Source organism: Pteropus medius, unplaced genomic scaffold, assembly GCF_902729225.1.
Source record: "Pteropus medius unplaced genomic scaffold, Ma_sr-lr_union100, whole genome shotgun sequence".
Lineage (NCBI taxonomy): Eukaryota > Metazoa > Chordata > Mammalia > Chiroptera > Pteropodidae > Pteropus > Pteropus medius.
In genome coordinates, this window is record NW_024347790.1 from 7,082,333 (window position 1) to 7,104,779 (window position 22,447).

Genomic DNA, 22,447 nt, shown 5'->3' on the forward strand with positions numbered 1-22,447 from the left:
GTTAGGGAGAATATCAGAGAAGCTCTTAAAGAGTCAAATTCTTAATACATATAGCAGTGAGGTCAACTGGGACAAATATTTATCTATTTGGTTTCTACTAATAAAAGCACAAAAGGAAAATTTAAATGTAGATGAAAACTTTGAAAATGACAGGAGGATCCCAAAGCAGACTAGAATAAGAGGCAAACTTTGTATTCGAGTTTCTCAGTTTATAAAATGTTTGAAAATATATACTCTTCTCTCTCCAGTAAAAAGAGTAGGTCATTTCACACTTTTTATATAGTGTTAAATAATAAGAAAACTAAAACCTAGATAATATAGGTAACAAACAATAATGCTAAAACTCGACCTGAAGTCTCCCGACATTAAGAGTCCAGTATTTTGTCTCTCACTTCCCCTGTGAATATGCTTTCTCAGCAGAAGTTACCATGATTAATTACTTTGGACACTTGATTAATTTAACAAGTACCTACTAAAAGTATAATGTGCACATTTTAGGGTCAGTTCAACAATAGAAACCATATATATAAATTCTAATGAGAAGAAAACATGGTCTTTGAAACAAAGGAATCCAGGAAAATGCTGCAGAATCACACAGTTCTAGACACACAGACTCCAGTATGACCTTATTTTAACTAATTGCATATACAATGACCCTATTCCCAAATGTCACATCTAAGGAAATGAAAGTTAGGGCTGCAAAATATAAATTTCAGGGGGACACAGCTCAACCCATAACACATGATAATACACGAAACATAGGAAGAAGATGAAGTAAAAGGTCTAAGATCATTTCTTTGGGAAGTGGCAACAGAAACTCATTCAAGACTGTAATAAGTCAAGGTGTGTGTTGAATACTCTGTATTATCCACTAAAAGAATAAAAAGTATATAATTATAACCAGTTCACAGAGAGGAGAAATGGAAATCAAAAATTAATCTAAAAAATGGTAAGAAACAGAAAAAAAATAAAATAGGAGGGACAAAGTAAATATTACATTGATAAATTTAAACTCCCAAATGTCAGTAATACTAAATAAAACAGAATTAAATGCTCACCCAAAACTTCAAAAACTGTAAACTTAAGTAATAAAATTATATACAAACAGAAGGCAAAAACAGAAAGATATCTGGAAAATACCTATCTATTAGAAAACTAAAGATGAGTCAAAGAAAAAATCACTGGGAAATTAGACTGTTATGAGCTGAATGAAAATAAAAATATCAAAAATTGTTCTATATAGCTAAAATATAATGTAAATACTTTACATAAGTATAAAAATTTCAAAATATAAAACTGTATTTAAATAAATAAATATTTAGAGGATATGAATAGCATTAATATTTAGAAAAGGAAGTTTTCAAATCAATGACCTAAGCTTCTACCTTAAGAAACTAGAAAAAGAAGAGCAAATTGAAACCAAAATAAGTAGACAACAGGAAAAACTTGTTAGGAAAAATAAATGAAATACAAAACTGAAAAACAATAGAAAAACTCAATAAAACAAAACTGATTCTTAAAGAAAATCAGTAAAATAGATGTATTTCTAGTGACTCTGACCAGAAATTAAACAGAAGACACAAATTACCAATATGGAAAATGAAAGAGGAAACATCACTACAGAGTCTACAAATGTTAAAATGATAATAAAGGAATATTATAAACAACTTTTTTTAGTACATTCAACGACTTAGATGAAATACTCAAATTTCTTCAAAGACAAATTATGAAAGCTAAAGTAAGAAAAAATAGACAAAAATTTACACAGATGCTTGTAGAAAAGAGAAGAGGTAACACTTCCCAATACATTCTATGAGGCCAGCATTATCTGCTATGAAAAGCAAAAAACAAAATTATAGTCTTATCCCTCATAAACAGACATAATTTTTAAGAATATGTGCACACCAAATCTACAATATATAAAAATGTAATACCTAATGACTAAGTGGGGTTTATTCCTGGAATGCAATGTCAGTATAGTATTTTTAAATCAATCCATTAAACTCACTATATGAACAGATAAAAGCGAAAGACTATATTGTTATTCTATTAGCTGTGGAATAAAAATGACTAAATCCAACATACATTCATAAAAATACTCTCACCAAACTAGAAACAGAAGGGACTCATCTCCTCTTCATAAGGAACACCTGCTAAAAGCCTTGAACTAATATCATTCCTAGTGGTAAAAGGCTGAATACTATCCAAGATCAAAAAAGAGATGAGGATGTCTTCTCTAATCACTGAAAACAAACATTGAATTGGAGACTGTATCCAATCAAAAGGCAGCAAGAAGACATATAAAGATTCTAAACTGGAAGGAAAGAAATAAAACTGTCTTTATTTGCAGACTAGATAGAAATGATAAGTGAGTTTAGCAAAGTTGTAGGATAAAAGATCAATACACAAGATTCAATTATATTTCTATATACTCATAAAGAACAGAAATTGAAATTAAAAATATGTAATTTAGAATGGCATCAAAATATAACTTATTTAAATGTAAATTTGACAAAAGATGTTCCTAAGAGAAATTAAAGACTTAAATAAAGTGAAAGCTATATCATGTTCATGAATAAAAAGACTCAAGATGTCAATTCTCCCCAAATTTATCTACAGGTTCAATTCCAATAAAAATTCCAACATAATTTTTTTGTAGAAATTGAACTGATCTTAAATTCTATGTAAAAATATAAAGAAACTAGAATAGTCAATACAATTTTAAAAAGAAGAACAAAGTTGTAGGATTTATAGTATCTGATTTCAAGGCTTATTATATAGATTATTATCAAAACAAATTGTATTAGTGTAAACATAGACATAATGATTAATAGAACAGAATACAGAGCCCAGTATCAACCAATATGTGCAAGTTCAATTGACCCTCAACAAAAGTACCATGGCAATGCAAGGGAAAAAGAATAACCTTTTTAACGAACGGTGCACTGGACAGCCATCCACTGGAACACTGTATAGCCATACATTTAAAAAAAAGTATGAACCTCAACTTTTATCTTCATACTATATGTAAAAATTAGCTTGAAATCAATCATGAACTTACATATAAGAGCCAAAACCTATAAAACCTCTAGATGAAAACATAGGAGAAACTCTTATGACTTTATGTTTGGCAAAGATTTCTTAACTAGGACATAAAAGAACTTAGCATAAAATAAAACATATTTCACAAAATGAAAATCTAAAATTTAAACTTATGCTCTTCAAAGGATACTATTACTAAAATGAAAAGCAAGGCATAAAATGGGAGAACATATTTACAAAATGTATAAGTGACAAAGTACTTGCATCTAAAACATATAAAGAACTTCAAGACAAACATGGGAATAGATGGCTTCCTCTCAAGATGGTGAAGTAGGTAAACTGTGCTCACTTCCATGACCACATCAAAATTAAAACTAAATTATGGAAGAACCATCACTGAGAACCACCTCAAGACTAGCTGAACAGAATTCCTGTGAGGATATAAAGAAGCCACAGTGAGACTGGTAAGAACGGGTGGAGATGTGGTATGGGCAAGTCCCACACCCATGGTGTGGCGATGAAGAAATGGGGGGGATATCTCGGCTGTGGAAGTCCCTCCTAAGAAGTGGTCCCAGTCCCAGATCAGGATCCTCAACCAGTGCCATCAGTGCCAGGAAAAGGATTCCCCATAACATCTGGCTGTGATAAACAGCAGGGATTGTGTCCCAGAGAAACAAAGGGCTGCAGGAGACCAAGGTGCTCCAGGTCTTAGACCACACACACACAGGCTCACTTGCGCACAAACTTACTGCTCAAAGGTCCAGTGCAGGGACTGCAGCGTGAAAAGTGCCAAGGGCATATGAGGAGGAACCAAACTGACTAACTTCAGGGCAAGGTCTTGAAGGGCAAGGGCTGGGGCAACTCTCTCTGGAGATGAAAGCACTGGCAGGCCCCATTGCTCCTTTGTTAAACTCTCTTCCCACCAAGCCTGTAGATGCAGGCAGATGACAAATCAGTAATCAAAATCTCTCAACAAACGAAAGCCCTAGACGAGATGGCTTTACAGGTGTATTTTACCAAACATTCAAATACTTATTCTTCGCAAACTATTCCAAAAAATTGAAGAGTAGGGGCCAGCATTATCCTGATATCAAAATCAGACAAAGACACTACAAAAAAAAAATTATAGGCCAATATCACTGATGAACATAGATGCAAAACTCTCCAACAAAATATTAGCAAACTTTAGCAATACTTTAAAAAGATACCATAATCAGGTGGGATTTATTTCTAGATGCAAGGTTGGTTCAATATCTGCAAATGGCTGTCATTGATAAACCACATAAACAAAACAAAGGTTACAAATCATATGATCAAATCACCAGACACAGAAAAAGCATTAGATAAAATCCAATGTTCATTTATGACAAAAACTGTCATCAAAGGCCCCTCAATATAACACAGGCCATATATGGCAAACCCACGGCTAACACACTTTTTTTAAAAATCAGAAATAAGACAAAGATGTCTACTTTCACCACTTTCATTCAACATCGTATTAGAAGTCCTAGCCACAGCAACAAGAAACAAAAGGCATCCAAATTGGAAAGGAAGAAGTAAAACTGTCATTATTTACAGAAGCCATGATACAGAGCACCCTACAAGATTCCACTAAAAAACTATTAGAACTAATAAATGAATTCAGTAAAGTAGCAGATTCAAAATTAATATTCAGAAATCGGTTGCATATTTATACACCAATAACAAATTATCAAAAGAAATATTAAGAAAACAATCTTATTTACAGTTGCATGACAAAGAATACCTAGAATAAATTTAACTGAAGTAAAAGACCTGCACTTGAAAAATTATGACACTGAAGGAAACATAAATAAAGGATGGCTAAACTGTGTTTATGGATAAGAATTAACATCATTAAAATGTTCATACTACACAAAGCAATCTCCAGATTCCATGCAATCCCTACCAAAATATTAATGGCATTTTTCAAAGAAATAGACTATTACTAAAATTTCTATGGACCCACGAAGATCTCTAATGGCCAAAACAATCTTAAAAAAGAATAAAAAAGAATAAGGTTGGAGATATCATACTACCTGATAACTAACACTACTGTAGGGCCATCATAATCAAAACAACTTGGTATTGACATAAAAACAGGCACATGCAGTGGGGTAAACACAGTCTCTTCAATAAATGGTGATGAGAAAACTGGATAGATACATGCAAAAAACAATAACAACAACAACAACAACAAAAAACTAGACCAATAACAAAACAACAAAAAAACAATAACAACAACAAAAAACTCCCTACATCATATATAAAAATAAACTCAAAATGGATTAAAGACTTAAATGTAAGACCTGAAACCATAAAACTCCTAGAAGGAAACACAGGCAGTAAATTGACATTGCTCTTATCAATATTTTTTTTGGATATGTCTCCTAGAGAAAAGGTAACAAAAGAAAAAATAAACAAATGGGACTACATCAAACTAAAAGTTTTTGCAGAGCAAAGGAAATCATCAACAAAATGAAAAGACAGCCTACTGAATGGGGAAGATATTTGCCAATGATACATCTGATAAGTGGCTAATATCAAAAATATATTAAAAAACTCATGTAACTTAATGCCAAAAAACAATCTTATTAAAAAATGGGTGGAGAACCTGAATAGACATTTCTTCAAGAGGACCTACAGATGGCCAACAGATAGATGAAAAGACATACAACATTATCAATCATCAGGGAAATGCAAATCAAAACCAAAATGAGGTATCACTTCACATCTGTTAGAGTGACTGTCATTGAGTAATCAACAAATAGTATTGGAGAGGATGTGAAAAGGGTACCATTGTGTGAGTATAAACTGGTGCAGCCATGTGGAAAACAGTGTGGAGATTCCTCAAAAAATTAAAAATAGAACTATATGACTCAACAATTCCATTTCTGGGTATTTACTCAAAGAGATCCAAAACACTCATTCGAAAAGATAATATGCACTCCTATGTTCGTTGTGGCATTATTTACAATAGCCAAGATATGGAAGCAACCTAAGTGTCCATTGATAGATGAATGGATAAAAAAGATGTGGTACATATATATAATAAAATATTACTCAGCCATGAAAAAGAATGAAATCTTTATTATTTGTCACAATATGAATGGTCCTAGAGGGTATCACGTTAAGTAAAAGAAGTCAGACAGAGAAAGACAAATATCATATGATTGCAGATATGTGGAATTTAAATAATAAAATAAATGAACAAACAAAACAAACTCATAGTTACAAAGAACAGATGGTTGCCGGATTGTGGGGGGGATGTTGGAGGGTTGGGTGAAAAGGTAAAAGGGATTATTTTTATAACTGCCAATTTGTTGGCAGTTATAAAAATAGTCGCAGGGATGTGAAGCACAGCATAGGGAATATAGTCAATAATATTGTAATAACTATGTGTGGTGTCAGATGGGTATTAGACTTATTGCGATGAACACTTTATAAGGTATATAAATGTCTAATCACTATATGATACAGCTGAAACTAATATAATATTGTACGTCAACTGCAATTCAAAATAAATTTAAAGACGGAATTCTGACCCATGCTACAACATGCATAAACCTTGATGTCATGCTCAATGAAATAAGCGAGAGTATATGATTCCACTTATGTGAGGTATTGGAATAGTCAAACACATAGAGACAGCAAGTAGAATGACGATTGCAAGGAATTGTGGGGAGAGGGTAATGGGGAGTTATTGTCTAATGGATATAATTTGTTTTGCAAGATGTAAAGAGTCCTGGAGATGGATAGTGGTGATCACTGAAAAACAATGTGAATATACTTAATATCACTGAACTGCGTACTAAAAAATGATTAAGATCTTAAATTTTGTTAAGTGTATTTTATAATCAAAAATAAAAATATCCACAATAAAAAGACAAACATGGCAATAGATCTGAACACTCATCCAAAAAGGAAAATGTTCAAATGCAAAACAAACACATAAAAGATGTTCAGCATATTAATCATTAGGGAACTACATATTAAAATCACAATGAGATAGTCCTACACATCCACTAGAATGGCTGAAATTAAAAAGAATGATGACAGCAAAGGGTGGCAAGGATGTGGAGCAATTGCAACTCTTATAATATGGCAGGTTCTTGAATAATGTCTTGTTCGATGTTGTTTCATTACAATGTTGACGAGATGCCATAGCAATCTCTCTTATTTATATCAATTAGCCTAAGGTAAAAAGGTTTTGTTATATGTCATTCTGCTTAAAAGTCGAGAACCTATAGACGACACTGAGGACTCACTGCCTACTATTCTTAGAAAAGTAAAATTGAATAGCCACTCTGGAAAAGAGTTTGGCAGCTTCTGAAATATTTAAATGTACACTCATCACACATTCCAGTCCTTCCGCTACAAGGCGTTTACCCGAGAAATGAAGGCATATGTCCACACAAAGACTTGTACATGAATCTTCACAGCGGGCTTACTTATAAAGGCCAGAACTACAAACAAATCAAATGTCCATCAACTGGTAAATGAATAAAAAAGCTGTAGTATACCCATACAATAGAATATTACTCAGCACGAAAAAGGGCAAACTATTGAAATATGACTATACATGGATGAATCTCAAAATAGAGTACGTACTGTATGCTTCTATATACATAATTATATATATGTTAAGCTATGCAAACTAATCTACAAATAGAAAGCAGATCAGTAGTTGCCAGAAGACAGATATAGGACTGAAAATGACAGATTATAAAGGGGCATGTGGAAATTTCTGGGGTTGATAGATCTGTCCAACATCTTGATCCTGATGATGGTTCCACAGGTGTCCAAATGCGTTAGACTGTACACTTTAAAATGCAGTTTATTTTATGTCATTTGCATATCAATACTGATGCTGTTAAAAAGTGGAGATGGAATGTAAAAAAGTATCAAGCAATACAAAAGAAGAGAGAAAAAAGAAGTTAGATTATGAAGAATAAATGGAATACTAAAAATTAGTTAATTAATCCTAAAGAAGTCAAGATCATATATAGAGAAAAAGAACACAGACCAGGAAGGACAAATAAAAACCAAATAGTAAGATGGCAGATTTAAAGTCCCAAATTCAGTAATTTTACAAAATAAAAATAGAATAAATGTTTCAAATGTATTCAAATACTGTCAGGCTAGATTTTGAAAAGTTGCACAATAACAGAGGGCATATGTAATGTATGAGAAAACAAAATATAACAGGATGAAAAAAATATGCACTTAAAAAAAAAAACCAAAAGGAAGTTAGTATAGCTATATTAATATTAGACAAAGAAAAATGAAAAGCCAAAAAGCATTACTAGAGATAAATTTAAATACTTTGTATAGTAAAAGTTTTAATTTATCAAAAATATATAACTATTAAAATCATTTGTACCAAAAGCTTCAATACATAAAGGAAAATCTGACAGAGCTATAAAGAGCTGAGAAATCTCTCACTGTAACTGCTTAAATAAACTGATTAAAAACTAATCAGCACCAAATGCTTTAAAAATATAATAAAGAAACTTTAAGTATATAGAATACTGTATCTACGATTATACAATTCCTTCAAAAGTACATTGAAAACTTAAAATAAGTGATCATAAAGTAGCACATAAATCAAGTCTCAAACCATTTCAAGGGAATGAAATGAATCTCTGACCACGCACACAAAAATAAGCTTGAAATTAATAACCAAAAGATAAGTAGAGCATTACCATGTATTTTTAAATTAAGAAATATACTGCTAAAGAGTCTATAGGCCAACAAAGCAATCACAGTGAAAACTAGAAATATTTTTAACTGAATGGTACAAGAAAACAAAGTATTAAAATTTGTGGCTTTATAGCTAAAACCATTCCTAGAGGGACATTCATAGCCTTTAATGCATGTATTACAAGAAGGACTGGAAATCAATACTGTAACTCTCCAATATTGTAACTCTCCATCTTTAGAGGTTAGATAAGAATAGCAAACTAAATTCAAAGAAAGTAAACCGAAGGAAAAAATAAAAGAGAAGAAATCAATAATGTAGAAAATAGGCATATAATATAAAGACTGGAAAGAGGCAGAGAATGCTTTTTTTTTTTTAGAATGTTTTTTTTTTTTTTGGAAGACTAATGGCTTAATAAACCAAAAACACTAATGAGAGATAGAGACAGACAGACAGACAAATATCTAATATTGGAAAGAAAAGGAGAAAATCATTATAGACCCCATAAATGTGTGCTAATATGATAGCCACTTATCACATGAAGCTATTTAAAATAAAATTTAAATTATTTCCAATGAAATAAAATAAATCTAGTATCTAGTCATATGAGCCAAATTTGAAGTGCGTAATAGCCGTATGCCAAGATTGAATCATGAAAAAATATTAATAATGAGATTTAATCAGTAATGAAAAACCTCCCAATAAATAAAAGTCCTGGACCTGGTGGCTTCACTGGTGAATTCTACCAAATATTTAAAAAAGAATTAATACCAATCTTTCTTAAACTCTTCAAAAAAAATAGGAGAGGAGAAAACACATCCTTAGTCATTTTACAAGGTGAGTATTACCCTGATACTAAAACCAGACAAAGCCATTATAAGTAAATAAAGTTACAGGCCAATAACCCAGAAGATCAAAAACTGTCCATAAGACATTAGCAAACCAAATTCGACAATACTTGAAAAGGACCATACGCCATGATCAAGTGGCATTTAGGAAGGCAAGGATGGTTTAATATCTGCAAATCAATCAATGTGATATACCACATTAACAAAATGAAGAATTAAAATCAACTGATCACCTCCATATATGCATTTGACAACATTTAACATCCATTTATGATAAAAACTCTCAATAAAGTGGGCATAGAGAGAACATACCTCAACATAATAAAGGTCAGATAAGAAAAGTCCACAGCTAACATCATCCTCAAAAGTAAAATGCTGAAAGCTTCCCTCTAAGCTCAGGAACAAGGCAATAATGTCCACTCTTACCACTTTTATTCAACATAAGTATTTCAAGTCCAAGCCAGAGCAAATAAGCAAGAAAAAAAAAAATCCAAATTGGAAAAGAAGTAAACTTGTCACTATTTGTAGCTGGCATTATATTATATATAGAAAACACTAAAGACTCCACCAAAAACTTGTTATAACTAATAAATCCAGTAAAGTTGAAGAATACAAAATCAATATATAAACACCTGTTGTGTTCTATACACTAATAATAAACTACCAGAAAGAGAAACTAAGAAAACAATGCTACTTAGAATTGTATCAAAAAGAACTACCTAGGAATAAATATAATTAAGGAGGAAGAAACCCGTGCACTAAAAATGATAAAATACTGATGAAGGAAATCGAAGAAGATACAAATTAATGACAAGATGTTCCATGTTCACGATTGTAATTAATATTGTTCAAATGTCCATACCAACCTAAAGCAATCTATAGTTTCAATGCAATCTCTATTGAAAGTCTAATGGCATTTTTCACAGAAATAAAACAATCCTAAAATTTGTATGGAACTACCAAAGACCCCAAATAGCCAAAGCAATCTTAAGGGTAAAAAAAAAAAAAAAAAAGCTGGAGGCATTATGCACCCTGATTTCAAACTATATTACAAAGTTAGTCATCAAAACAATATGGCATTGGCTTAAAAAACAGACATACAGATCCATGGAAAAGAAAAGGAGCCTGGAAAAAAACCCACACCTATATGGCCAATTAATGCATGACAAAGGAGCCAAGAATATACAAAGAAGAAAGAACAGTCTCTTAAATAAATGGTGCTGGGAAAATGGGACCACTATCTTACACTACACACAAAAATGACCTGAAAATGGACTAAAAATTTGAATGTAAGACCTGAAACCATAAAACTCCTCGAAGAAATAGATGGTAAGCTCATTAACATCAGTCTTGGTGATAATTTTTGGGGTATGACACCAGAAGCAAAACAACAGAAGCAAAAACAAACATGGGGCTACATCAAACTAAAAAGCTGCTGCAAAGCAAAGGAAACCAATGAAATGAAAAGGCAATACACTGAATGGAAAAAAATTGCAAATCCTACATCCAATAAGGAGTTAATATCCAAAATACATAAAGAACTCATACAACTCAATACTAAAAACCAAATAATGTGATTAAAAAGGGGGCAGAGGATCTGAATAGACATTTTTCCAAAGACATACAGATGGCCAACAGGCACATAAAAAGATGCTTATCATCACTAATCATCAGGGAAATGCAATTCGAAACCACAATGAGGTATCGCCTTACACCTGTTAGAATAGCTATTATCAAAGATAAGAAATAACAAGTGTTGGAAAGGATGTGGAGAAAAGGGAACCCTCATGCACTGTTGGTACAAATGTAAACTGATGCAGCCGTTATGGAAAATATTATTAATGTTCTTCAAAAAATTAAAAACAGTTATACCACTTCTGGGTATTCATTTGAAGAAAATGAAAACACTAATTTGAAAAGATACATGCACCTTCATGTTTGTTGCAGCATTATTTATAGTAGCCAGGATATGGAAACAACCTATGTGTGCATCCATTGATGAATGGATAAAGAAAATGTGATACACACACATACGCACAATGGAATATTTTTCAGCCATAAAAAGAAGAAAATTTTACCTTTTGTGAGAACGTGGATGGAATTTGAAGGCAGTATGCTAAGTGAAATAATTCAGAGAGAGAAAGACAAATACCATATGATGTTATATATGATCTCACATTTTCAGTGAAACCTTAAACAATAAAATCAGAAACAAAACCAAGAAAACCTGAGCTCAAAGATAAAACATATTATCTCCTAGAAGTGGGGTTGGGGTGGGTGAAATAACTGAACAGAGTCAAAAGGTACACACTTCAGTTATAAAATAAATAAGTCATGGGGATATAATGTACAGCTGGATGACTATACTCATACTGTATTTCATAGCTGAAAGCTGCGAGCAGAGTAAATTTTAAAAGTTCTCATCACATACACAGATTTTTCTAACTATGTATAGTGACATGTCAACTAGACATTGTGATCATTTTGCAATATACACAAATATTGGATCATTATGTTGTACATCTGACACTAATTTTATATGTCAGTTTATATCTCAATAAAAAGAAAAAAAGGCACAAATAAGTCAATTTCAAGAGGTCACATAGTAAATAATTCCATTTATATAACATTCTCAAAATGACAAAACTACACTGATAGAATAAATTAGTGGTAGTCAGAGGTTAAGGATAGTGGGAAGGGATGGGTGTGAATATAAAGAAGTATGAATAATATATTTGTGTTTTGTATTTTGAATAGTTCTATATCCTAATTGCATTGGTTGTGACATAAATCTATAGATGTGGTAAAATGGCATACAACTATACACAGCCATTGCACTAACATCAATTTCTTGGTTTTGAAATTGTATTGTAGTTATATAAGATATAACCATTAGGGAAAACTGGGTGAAAAGTACGTAAGACCTCTCTATTGTCTTTGTAAATTCCCATGAATCTAAAATTACTTCAAAATAAAAAGTAAAAAGAAACCCAATTTTTATTTTATAAGTTTAGCATATGATTGATACCAAATATGACAAATATAAGAAATCATAGGCCAATCTCTCTCATAAACACAAAAGCAAATATCCTAAACAAAATGTTAACAAATCAAATAAAATAAAAATGGGTTTAGTGTAGGAAAGCAAGGTGGCTTACCATTAGAAAAACAATCACTGTATAATTCAACTCATTAACAAAATAAAGGTAAAAAAGCATACAACCAAAAAAGCAAAAACCAAAAGAAGTATTTAACATTTGAAAATATTCATTTTTAATAAATAAAAATTCTTAGCGAGTCTAGGAAAATAACTTAATTTGATTTTTAAAAAACCTAGAGTGATGTCAATAAAAATGGCGGAGTAAGGAACTTTAATTCCACCTCTCCAATTCCACCTCTCCAGCAACAAAAAATGGGCAAAATTTACCAGAATTAACTTTTTCAGAACTCTGGAAATTAACCAAAGGATTACATTACTACACTTAACTTGTATTCAAGAAAAATAGCCGACTCTTGATAAGAACAGTGACTATTGCAATGCTTTAACTTACTCCACTCCTATTCCCTGTTCTGCAGCTCAGCACTATCTGTAAAAATAACAGCCACATTCTTGATACTGAAGGGAGCAGAATGAACTAATTTGCAAAGTATTGTAATTATTTGTTCTGACCTGTTTGGCAGCTTCCTGGAAGATGGTTCAAAAGACTTGTCTTTATTTTGCCTAACTCAAAACTGGCCTATTGCTCAAAGCTGCTTTCCTGGAGGCATTAATCGAAAAAGTTCTACAGGCTAATATCATAGCTATGGCTGCCTCAACCGACAGAAAACAGTTGGCCATACAATAGATTAACCAAAAAGTTTGGGAAGAAAAGCTGAAAAATAAGATGCTCTGACATTCCTGAGAATCTACACCATGTGGGCATGCCCAGAAGAGAACTGAGAAGAACCTAAGTTCTCACCTGCTGCTGACCTTAAGGCTCTTTGGAAGCTGAAAGTTAACGCTAAGGTAGAGTTGTCTGAGCGTGGAAGGCAAGCTCCAACACATATACTGAGCTCATAGCAAAGAATGGGAGAATTTTTGGCTTCAGGCATTTAAGGAAATCTCTGTCCAGTTATTAGCTGATCAGTAAGCAAATGGAAGAAACCTCAATGGGCAAACAAGACAAAAAATAGAGTTTATAAAATTAGTTCAGAGAAGTCACTAAACAAACATGTACAGTAAGACCGATATAAAAACAAATGCAGGAAAGGGAGAGAATTTGATATCCAGTTACTGATTTATAATATTCACAATATCCAGACTTCAACAACAGCAATAATTACAAGGCCTGCAATAAAACAATATAGTATGACCCATAGAGGAAAAAGGAGATAAACAGAAACTGCCTGAGAAAAGCCAGACAATAGACTTTAGACAAAAGCTTTAAATCAGTTATTTAAAATATGTTCAACAAACTAAAGAAAACCATATCTAAAGAACTAAAGGAAGGTATGAGAACAATGTATCACCTACCTAACTTGTAATATCAATAAACAAATTATTAAAAGAACAAAACAGAACTTCTGAGATTGAAAAGTGCAATAACAAATGAAAAACTCACTAGAAGGGCTCAACAGTAGATATGAACAGGCGAACCAAAGAGTCAGCAAACACAGATCCATTGAGATTATCTGGCTTGAGGAACATAAAGAGAATGAAGAAATATAAACAAAGCCTCAGAGGCCTGTGGGATACCATCAAGTGATCAACATATACATAATAGAAATGACAGAAGCAGGGAGAGAGGAGGAGGATGTAGGCTGGTGGTAGTTGAAAGGGGGAGGGCAGAGAATATTTGAATAATAATGGTCAAAACTTCTAAACTTTGAAGGTTAATGAACTCCAAAAGGATAAACTCAGAGAGATCCACACCTACATATATCATAATCAAACTGTCAAAAGCTAAAGGTGAAGACAGAAAACCTTAATGACAGGAAAAGGAGGAACAACTCATAATTTATTTACAAGGGACTCTCAGTAAGAGTAACATCTGATTTCTAATCAGAAATAGTGGAGGCCAGAAGGTAGTGGATGGCATATTCAAAGTACAGGAAAAAAAAAAAGTCAACCAAGAATTATTTGGCAAAACTATCCATCAGAAATGAAGAAATTAAGACTTTCTCAGATAAACAAAAAGTGAGTCTGTCACTAGCAAACCAGCCCTATCAGTGCTAATGAGAATTCTTCAGAATGCAATGAAGGGACATTAGAAAGCAACTCAATGGCATATGAAGAAAAAAACACCAGGAAAGATAACTAAATAAATATAAAAGCATAAAGGTATTTTTGTTTGTAACTCCTTTTCTTTTGTAATCTCATTAAAAGACAATTGCATAAAGCAATAATCATAAATGTAGGTTGACAGGCACATAATATAAAAGATTTAATCCATGACAGTAAGAGATTACATGAGGAAAAGTTTTTGTATACTATTGAAATTAAACCGGCATAAATCCTAACTAGATTGTTATAATTAAGATGTTAATTGTAATCCATAGAGAAACCACAAAACATCTATCTGCACAAAGGCTTGGATGTGAATGCTCACAGCATCTTTATCACAGCCCCAAAGTGAATCAGACCAAATGTCCATTAGCTGATGAATGGATAAATAGTACGCGATATATCCATACAATGACATATTATTCAGCCATAAGAAGAAATGAAGTACCATTAAATACTACAACATGGATGAACTTTGAAAATGTTATGCCATGCCAAACACAAAAGGCCACATATTGTACAATTCTAATTATGTGAAATGTCTAGAATGGGCAAATCACAGAGATAGAAAATAGGTTAGTGGTTGCCAGGGAAGAAGAGAGCAAAGAATTGGAGCTAACTGCTAACAGGTAGAGAGCCATTTATTTTTGGTGTGATAAAAATGTTCTTTAATTAGATAGTGGTGATAGTTATCCAACATAGTGAGTGGATTAAAACCACTGAAGTATGTACTTCTAAGTGGTGAATTTCATGTTATATGAAGTCTCTCAGTTAAACATGCTACAAAAAGCCTACTGATACATCATATTTAACAGTGATATAAGTTTAATATGTAATTTTAATGATGAAAGAAAAAAATTTAATGATGCTTTTTTTTGAGACTGGAAATGAAACAGGGACACTTATCATCACACTCCTGGTCTACATGGATTGGAAAAGTACAAAAGAGAAAAAAAAACAATATTTAGAGAAACTATTAGAATTTAAAAAATTAGCAAGATTGCTAGATACAAGGTTATTATACAAAAATCAATTGTATTTCTATATACCAAATATAGTTAGAAAGTTGAAATTTAAGAAACAATATCATATACAATGTCATCTAAAAACACTAAATACCCAAGAATAAATCTAAGATATGCAGTATGTCTGTACAAAAAGCTGCAACAGATTATCAAAAAAATGTTTTTGAATTGATTTGTTCATGGGTTGCCATGAAGTCAATGCCATATGGATGCCAGTTCTTCCACAATTGCTCTACATATCAAATGTAATCCCAATTGAAGAGCTCAGTTTAATAATTTGTAGAAAATGACAAGAAGGTTTTAAAATTTACATAAAAATTGAAAATGACAATTTTATAGAAGGAAAACAAAGCTGGAAAACTACTGTACCAGATGCCTATTATGAAGCTACAGTAATTAGGACTGTGGTGTCAGCACAAGGATGGACAAGTAGATTAGTAGCACATATAAGAAAGTCTGGAAACAGATCCACACAATTCTGGACACTTTTTGTATGATAAAAGTGGTATGTGTAGAGCTGTAGGAAGCAGTCTTTTCATTAATTGGTATTTGATTTGGAAAACTTTTGAAAAAAAGTAAACTCAATCATCACTTCACACCAAACACAAAAATCAACTCCAGGAGATTACCGATCTTAAATGTAAAAAGTAGAGTATTAATGCTTCTAGAAAGACTTGCAATCGTCTTTATGACTTTGTGGTAGGAAAATATTTCTTAAACACAACACACACAAAAAAACCACCAAATAAAAGAAAGGAAAAAATTTATGATTAAAATTAGTAACTCTAGTCATCAAAAGACCCCTTTAAAAGAGTGAAGAGGCAAACCAATGGGAAGAAATATATGCAAGATTAATTTCTGAAATATGTAAAGAACTCTTTACAAACCAGTATGAAAAAACACAAGCAACCCAACATAAAGTCTTAAAAAGGCACTTCATATAGGAGATCAATGTCCAATTAACATAAAGTGTTCAATCTTATTCATCAAAGGATATGTAACTTAAAACATAATTAGATATCACTACATACCTACCAGAATGATTAAAATATAAAAGACTTGACCAAGTGTTGGCAAGGATGTAAAGTAACTGGAATTTTCCTATCCCGCTGAACTATAAATTGATACAAAAATTAAAAAACTGTTTAGAAGTATTTACTAAAGTTGATCCTGCAACTTAACTCCAAAAATAGAAATTTACACATATGTATACTAAAAGTATAACAATGTTCAGGGGAAAATTATTCAGTAAAGCCAAAAACTGGAAACAGTGCAAATCTTCAACAAAAATAAATTGTGCTGTATGTATTTCCAAATGGACACAGCAATGAAAATGTATACTGCTACACACAATAATGGATAACTCTCACAAATATAGTATTGAATAGAGGAAAGTAGATGTTCTGGGCTGAATGTTTGTGTTTCTTCCCCAAATCCATATAGTAAAATCCTAATCCCCAATGTAATAATATTAGGAGGGGGGTGGCCCTTGAGAGGTGATTAGGTCATAGGATGGAGCCCTCATAAATGGGATTAGTGTCCTTATAAAAGAGACCCCAGAGGGGTCTTCTGCCATGTAAGAACACAGTCAGAAGACTGCTGTCTATGAATAAGGAAGAGGGCCCCCACCAGACACCAAATCTGCCAGTGCCTTATCGTAGACGTCCCAGTTTTCAGAACTGTGGGAAATAAATGTTTGTCGTTTAAGCCTCCCAGGCTACTATGTATTTGTTGTAGCAGTCTGAATGGACTAAGACAGGGTGATTCACTCAGCAGGTAAAACTAATCTATGTTGTTAGAAGTCAGGATAATCATTATCTTTCTGGAAGAAAAGTAAAGCAGTGACCAGGAGGGATGAACGAGGCTCCTAGATGCTGGCAAGGTTCCATTTCTCGATCTCGGCAATGGTTAACTTAGTTCGTTTGTGACAGTTCATCGAGCTCACTGGGATACAGACCTGTGTATCTACAGTTTCTGTGCCTTTCTGAATGTACTGTATGCAATTAAAACAAAATTTAAGAAGTTTTTTACCTGTTTTTTCTGTGTTCTGGTTCTGTTTTCTAGCCAGTCATCCATTTGTTCCTCAATTTCTTCTATAGAAGTTCCATGATCATAAGACTGAATATATGCACTTTCTAAAGGTGTATATACAGGAAATTCAGGTTTTGGTTTTTTTACTTTAACTTTCTTCTGCTCTAAAAAAAAAAAAAAATGTTTAAAAGAACCAATTAATAAAAGAATAAAAAGAATTTCTAATATTTTATTCATAAACCGTATCTTGAAAGAACATATTGTTCTCTCCCCAAAATATTTAGCTGTGTTTTAATGTGTGCACTATCTACTGCATTGCTTTAAAATTCAGAGATGCTAATGATGAAATGATGATTATAACATAAGCACATCAATTTGTACACATCTTTAATTTTCAAAGTACTTTCCATGAAACATTTCATTTTGGCACAATGAGAAGAGCCCGGTCATTACTGTTTTCATCCTACCTTTACAACCTACTTAATAGTTACATAACATCAGTCAAGTAACTCAACCCTTAAAACTTGTGTCCATTTTTCTCATCTGTAAAAAAGAATTAAATCTAACCTCATAAAGTTGACGTAAAAATTACATATCCTTTAACATACTACTTGGCACAAAATGGCTCTTAATAAATAGTATACATTCACCTTTTCAATATTTTATGAAGACAAAATTAATCTGGAAGCATCAAGAGTAGTTATCAATAGATGGTTATCAATTGGCCTCTCCATGAAATCCCATTTTGATTAGTTAACAACGAGAAGCAACTTCATTCTTAATTACTATTTTCAAATTCACCCAGCCTTATAACCGATATCTTCACTATCCTATGTGTGTTTGCATGTGCTATAATGCCAATGTAATAAAATTAATATGATAATGGCAAAGGAACAGACACATTCCTAGCAGAGAATAGAGAATGTATATATATCTCAATTCAGTGGGAAAGGATTTAATATATGATGCTGGCACAATCGAACATCCATTTGAAAGAAAACTGTACACAATCTTACACCATATAGAAATAAATCCCAGCTGGATAAGAGATTTGACTTTAAAACTGATACAATAAGAATCCTGCAAAAAGAAATCTAAAAAAACTACCTGTAGAACTTAAAGAGGAAATCTTAACTAAGACTGAAAACCTAGATGTTATCAAAAAGATAAAATAAAAAATCAAGAAAAATAATACATTGGGAAAGAACATCTACAACTCAGAGTACAAAGAGAAGACTGATATATATGTGTATACACATACATATAATGTATAAAGAGGTCTTATGAATTGACGAGGGGATAAGCAGCCCAATTAAAAAAAAATAGCCAAAAATAATATACATTAAGAATACAGTGCTGTGAGATCAGTTCTAGCTAGGAAAAATATCACTTTAACTAAAAAGATTGTAGAATCTACCACTACATTTTACTTCATAATGCTTCATACCTTAATACTTCCAGGCTTTGGGTTGGTGACCTAAAATGAAAAACTCTGACTCCATAACAGGAAATTTATAAGGCAAATGACAAGTGAGTCTATTTCAAAAGTATCAAAAATCTATTATAGTGTCACCAGAGTACCATATAAGCCCAAATAGGAGGCCAGGTTTTTGTTTTTGAAAACAACTTTTCAGAAAAGAAGAATCCATATAACTGACTCCTTATGAATGGCCACGTATACTTGGCTTCTCTCAATTTCTTCATTTTGAACAACAAAGTACTGCTAAGGGATAATATGCATAACCTAGAAACCTTCTCAGTGTACTAATTTTGGCTGCTTACAGAGAATTAGTTATAAAAAAGCAAATAAATATAGTTGTTTGTATTTATTTCTAGGGTATTTCATCACAATTACAAATGTTTGATGTCTTTTAAAACAAGCATTTAAAAAATCACCTTAAAAGAGTAACACAAAACTTCTACTTCTAGACAAATGAAGCCAAAATACTTTTTTTTTTTTTTAGTTCTTCCACTAAGAAAAACTAAATGTTATATGAGAAACAAACACCAGAAGAACCTGAATGCTGGAAAGAAGACGACACACCAGTTAGGTATGGCAGGACCCAATGAACACTCAGGTGGTGACTTCCCTGGGGTTTCTTTGGGTCTCATCTATTCCAGCTCCCTCCACCCACCAAAAGCTCTCTCTCTCTAGCCAAAGAACCAGAGAAGCAGCAGTATAGCAAGACACAACTTTTAGATAATAACTAATCTATTTCAGGCAAACAAAACAGAAAAAACTGTGGCAACAGCCCTTCTCCAAAGGCTAATGGGAAGCCTAGGCTTCTGTCGTTGCGAGGCTGTAAGAAGGGTCCCACTCTCCCCACCATGGCGATGCAGGAGAAGGCTGCATAGGATGCCAGACTTTCATCGCCACTGAGAGGTAATGAGGATCCCCATTCCCTAGGGAGTCTATGAAAGTAAGTGAGCAGCCTGGATTCCCACATTCATCCAGGGGTAGTGAAGTGTGTCTCCCCCTCCCTGCCAGGGTGTTTTCAGAGGGTCCTAGAGGACAGTTGGGGCTTTCATGACTGCCCAGCAGTAACGAGGCATTTCTCCACAATGTCAGTAGAAGCCAGGTCAGGGGTATTAAGTAGAAATTCTTGCCTATCCCAGCCAGGGTGTTATCAGCGGAGGCCTACTGGCAAGCAGGAGCACCCATACCTGCCCAACCTTGAGAGTATCCACAACCACCCTCCACCTTGGCTGTAATACAGGCCATTGCTACCTGACCATAATGCGGCGGCAACCCTCCCCTTCCACTGCAAGAGCTTTGTCAAAGAACGTTAGGTAAAATAAAATATTTAAATAATATCGAGTCTTATATAACCCAAAATGTACAAGTGTTAATAAAAAAAAAAGGCCTGTCATATTCAAAAACCTATAGTGTTCCTATACTCTAATAATGAAATGTCAGAAAAAGAAGTGGAAAATTAATCCCTTTTGCAATTGCAACAAAAAGAATAAAATATCTAGGAATAAATTTTACAAAACATGTGAAGGACCTAAAATGAAAACTACAGGACTCTTAAAAGAAATTGAAGATACAAAGAAATGGAAAGATAGTCCATGTTCTTGGATTGGAAGAATCAACATAGTTAAAATGACCATATTACCTAAAGCATTATACAGATTTAATGCAATCCCCATCAAAATCCCACCGGTATTTTTTAAAGAAATAGAACAAAAAATCATCAGATTTGTATGGAAGTACCAAAGATCCGAAATTTCCAAAGCCATCCTGAGAGAAAAGAACGAGGCTAAAGGCATCACTCTGCCCAACTTCAAATTATACTACAAAGTGACAGAAATTAAAACGACATGGTATTGGCAGAAGAACAGAGACATGGACCAGTGGAACAGAATCAAGAGTCAGAAGTAAACCCATATTTATATGGGCAAATAATTTTCGACAAAAAAGCCGAAAAACATACAGTGAAGAAAGGAAAACCTCTTCAATAAATGCTGGGAAAACTGGAAGGTCTCCTGCAAAAGAATGAAACTAGACTGTTGTCTATCATCACACACGAAAATTAACTCAAAATGGATTAAAGACCTGAATATAAGACCTGAAACAATAAAATGCATAGAAGAAAACATAGGAACTAAACTCAAGGACCTTGGACTTAAAAAGGATTTTATGAATTTGACATCAAAGGCAACGGAAGTAAAAGCAAAAATAAATGAATGGGACTACATCAAACTAAAAAGCTTCTGCTCAGAAAAGAAACCGTCAACTAGGTAAAGAGACAACCATCCAAATGGGAAAATATATTTGCAAGCAATGCCTCCAATAAGGGCCTAATATCCAAAATATACAAAGAACTCATACAATTTAATAACAACAAAAAACGATCCAATCAAAAAATGGGCAGAGGACCTGAACAGACACTTCTCCCAAGAAGACATACAAATGGCCAACAAATATATGAAAAGATGCTCAACATCGCTAGCTATTAGGGAAGTGCAAATCAAAACCACAATGAGATACCATCTCACATCTGTTAGAATAGCTATAATCAACAGGACAAGTAATAACAAATGTTGGAGAGGATGCGGAGAAAAAGGAACCCTCACACACAGCTGGTGGGACTGCAAATTGGTATAGCTACTATGGAAAACAGTATGGAGGTTCCTTAAAAAACTAAGAATTGATCTACCATATGATACAGCAATCCCTCTACTGAGTATTTACTCCAAAGATTTGAAAACTCATATCCATAAAGGTATTTGTACACTGATGTTCAGAGCACCATTATTCACAGTGGCCACAACATGGAAGCAACCCAAGTGTCCTATGATAGATAATTGGCTAAAGAAGCTGTGGTACATATATAAAATGGAATATTACTCAGCCATTTGCAACAACATGAATGGACCTTGAAATAATCATACTAAGCGAAATAAGCCAGACAGAAAAAGTTGAAAATCACATAATATCACTCATATGTGAGATATAAACATAAAAGCAACAAATGAACAGGACAGAGACTCATGAATGTGGACTACAGACTAGTGG

At 33.0% G+C, this 22,447-nt stretch overlaps 1 protein-coding gene across 1 annotated transcript in view; it reads right to left on the reverse strand.

Moving 5' to 3' along the window:
- Positions 1 to 22,447, reverse strand: part of DNAJC1 (DnaJ heat shock protein family (Hsp40) member C1) — a 184,823-nt gene that overhangs the window by 67,045 nt on the left and 95,331 nt on the right. The window contains 1 exon segment of the mRNA XM_039877551.1: positions 17,929 to 18,092. Coding sequence (XP_039733485.1) covers positions 17,929 to 18,092 — 164 coding nt within the window.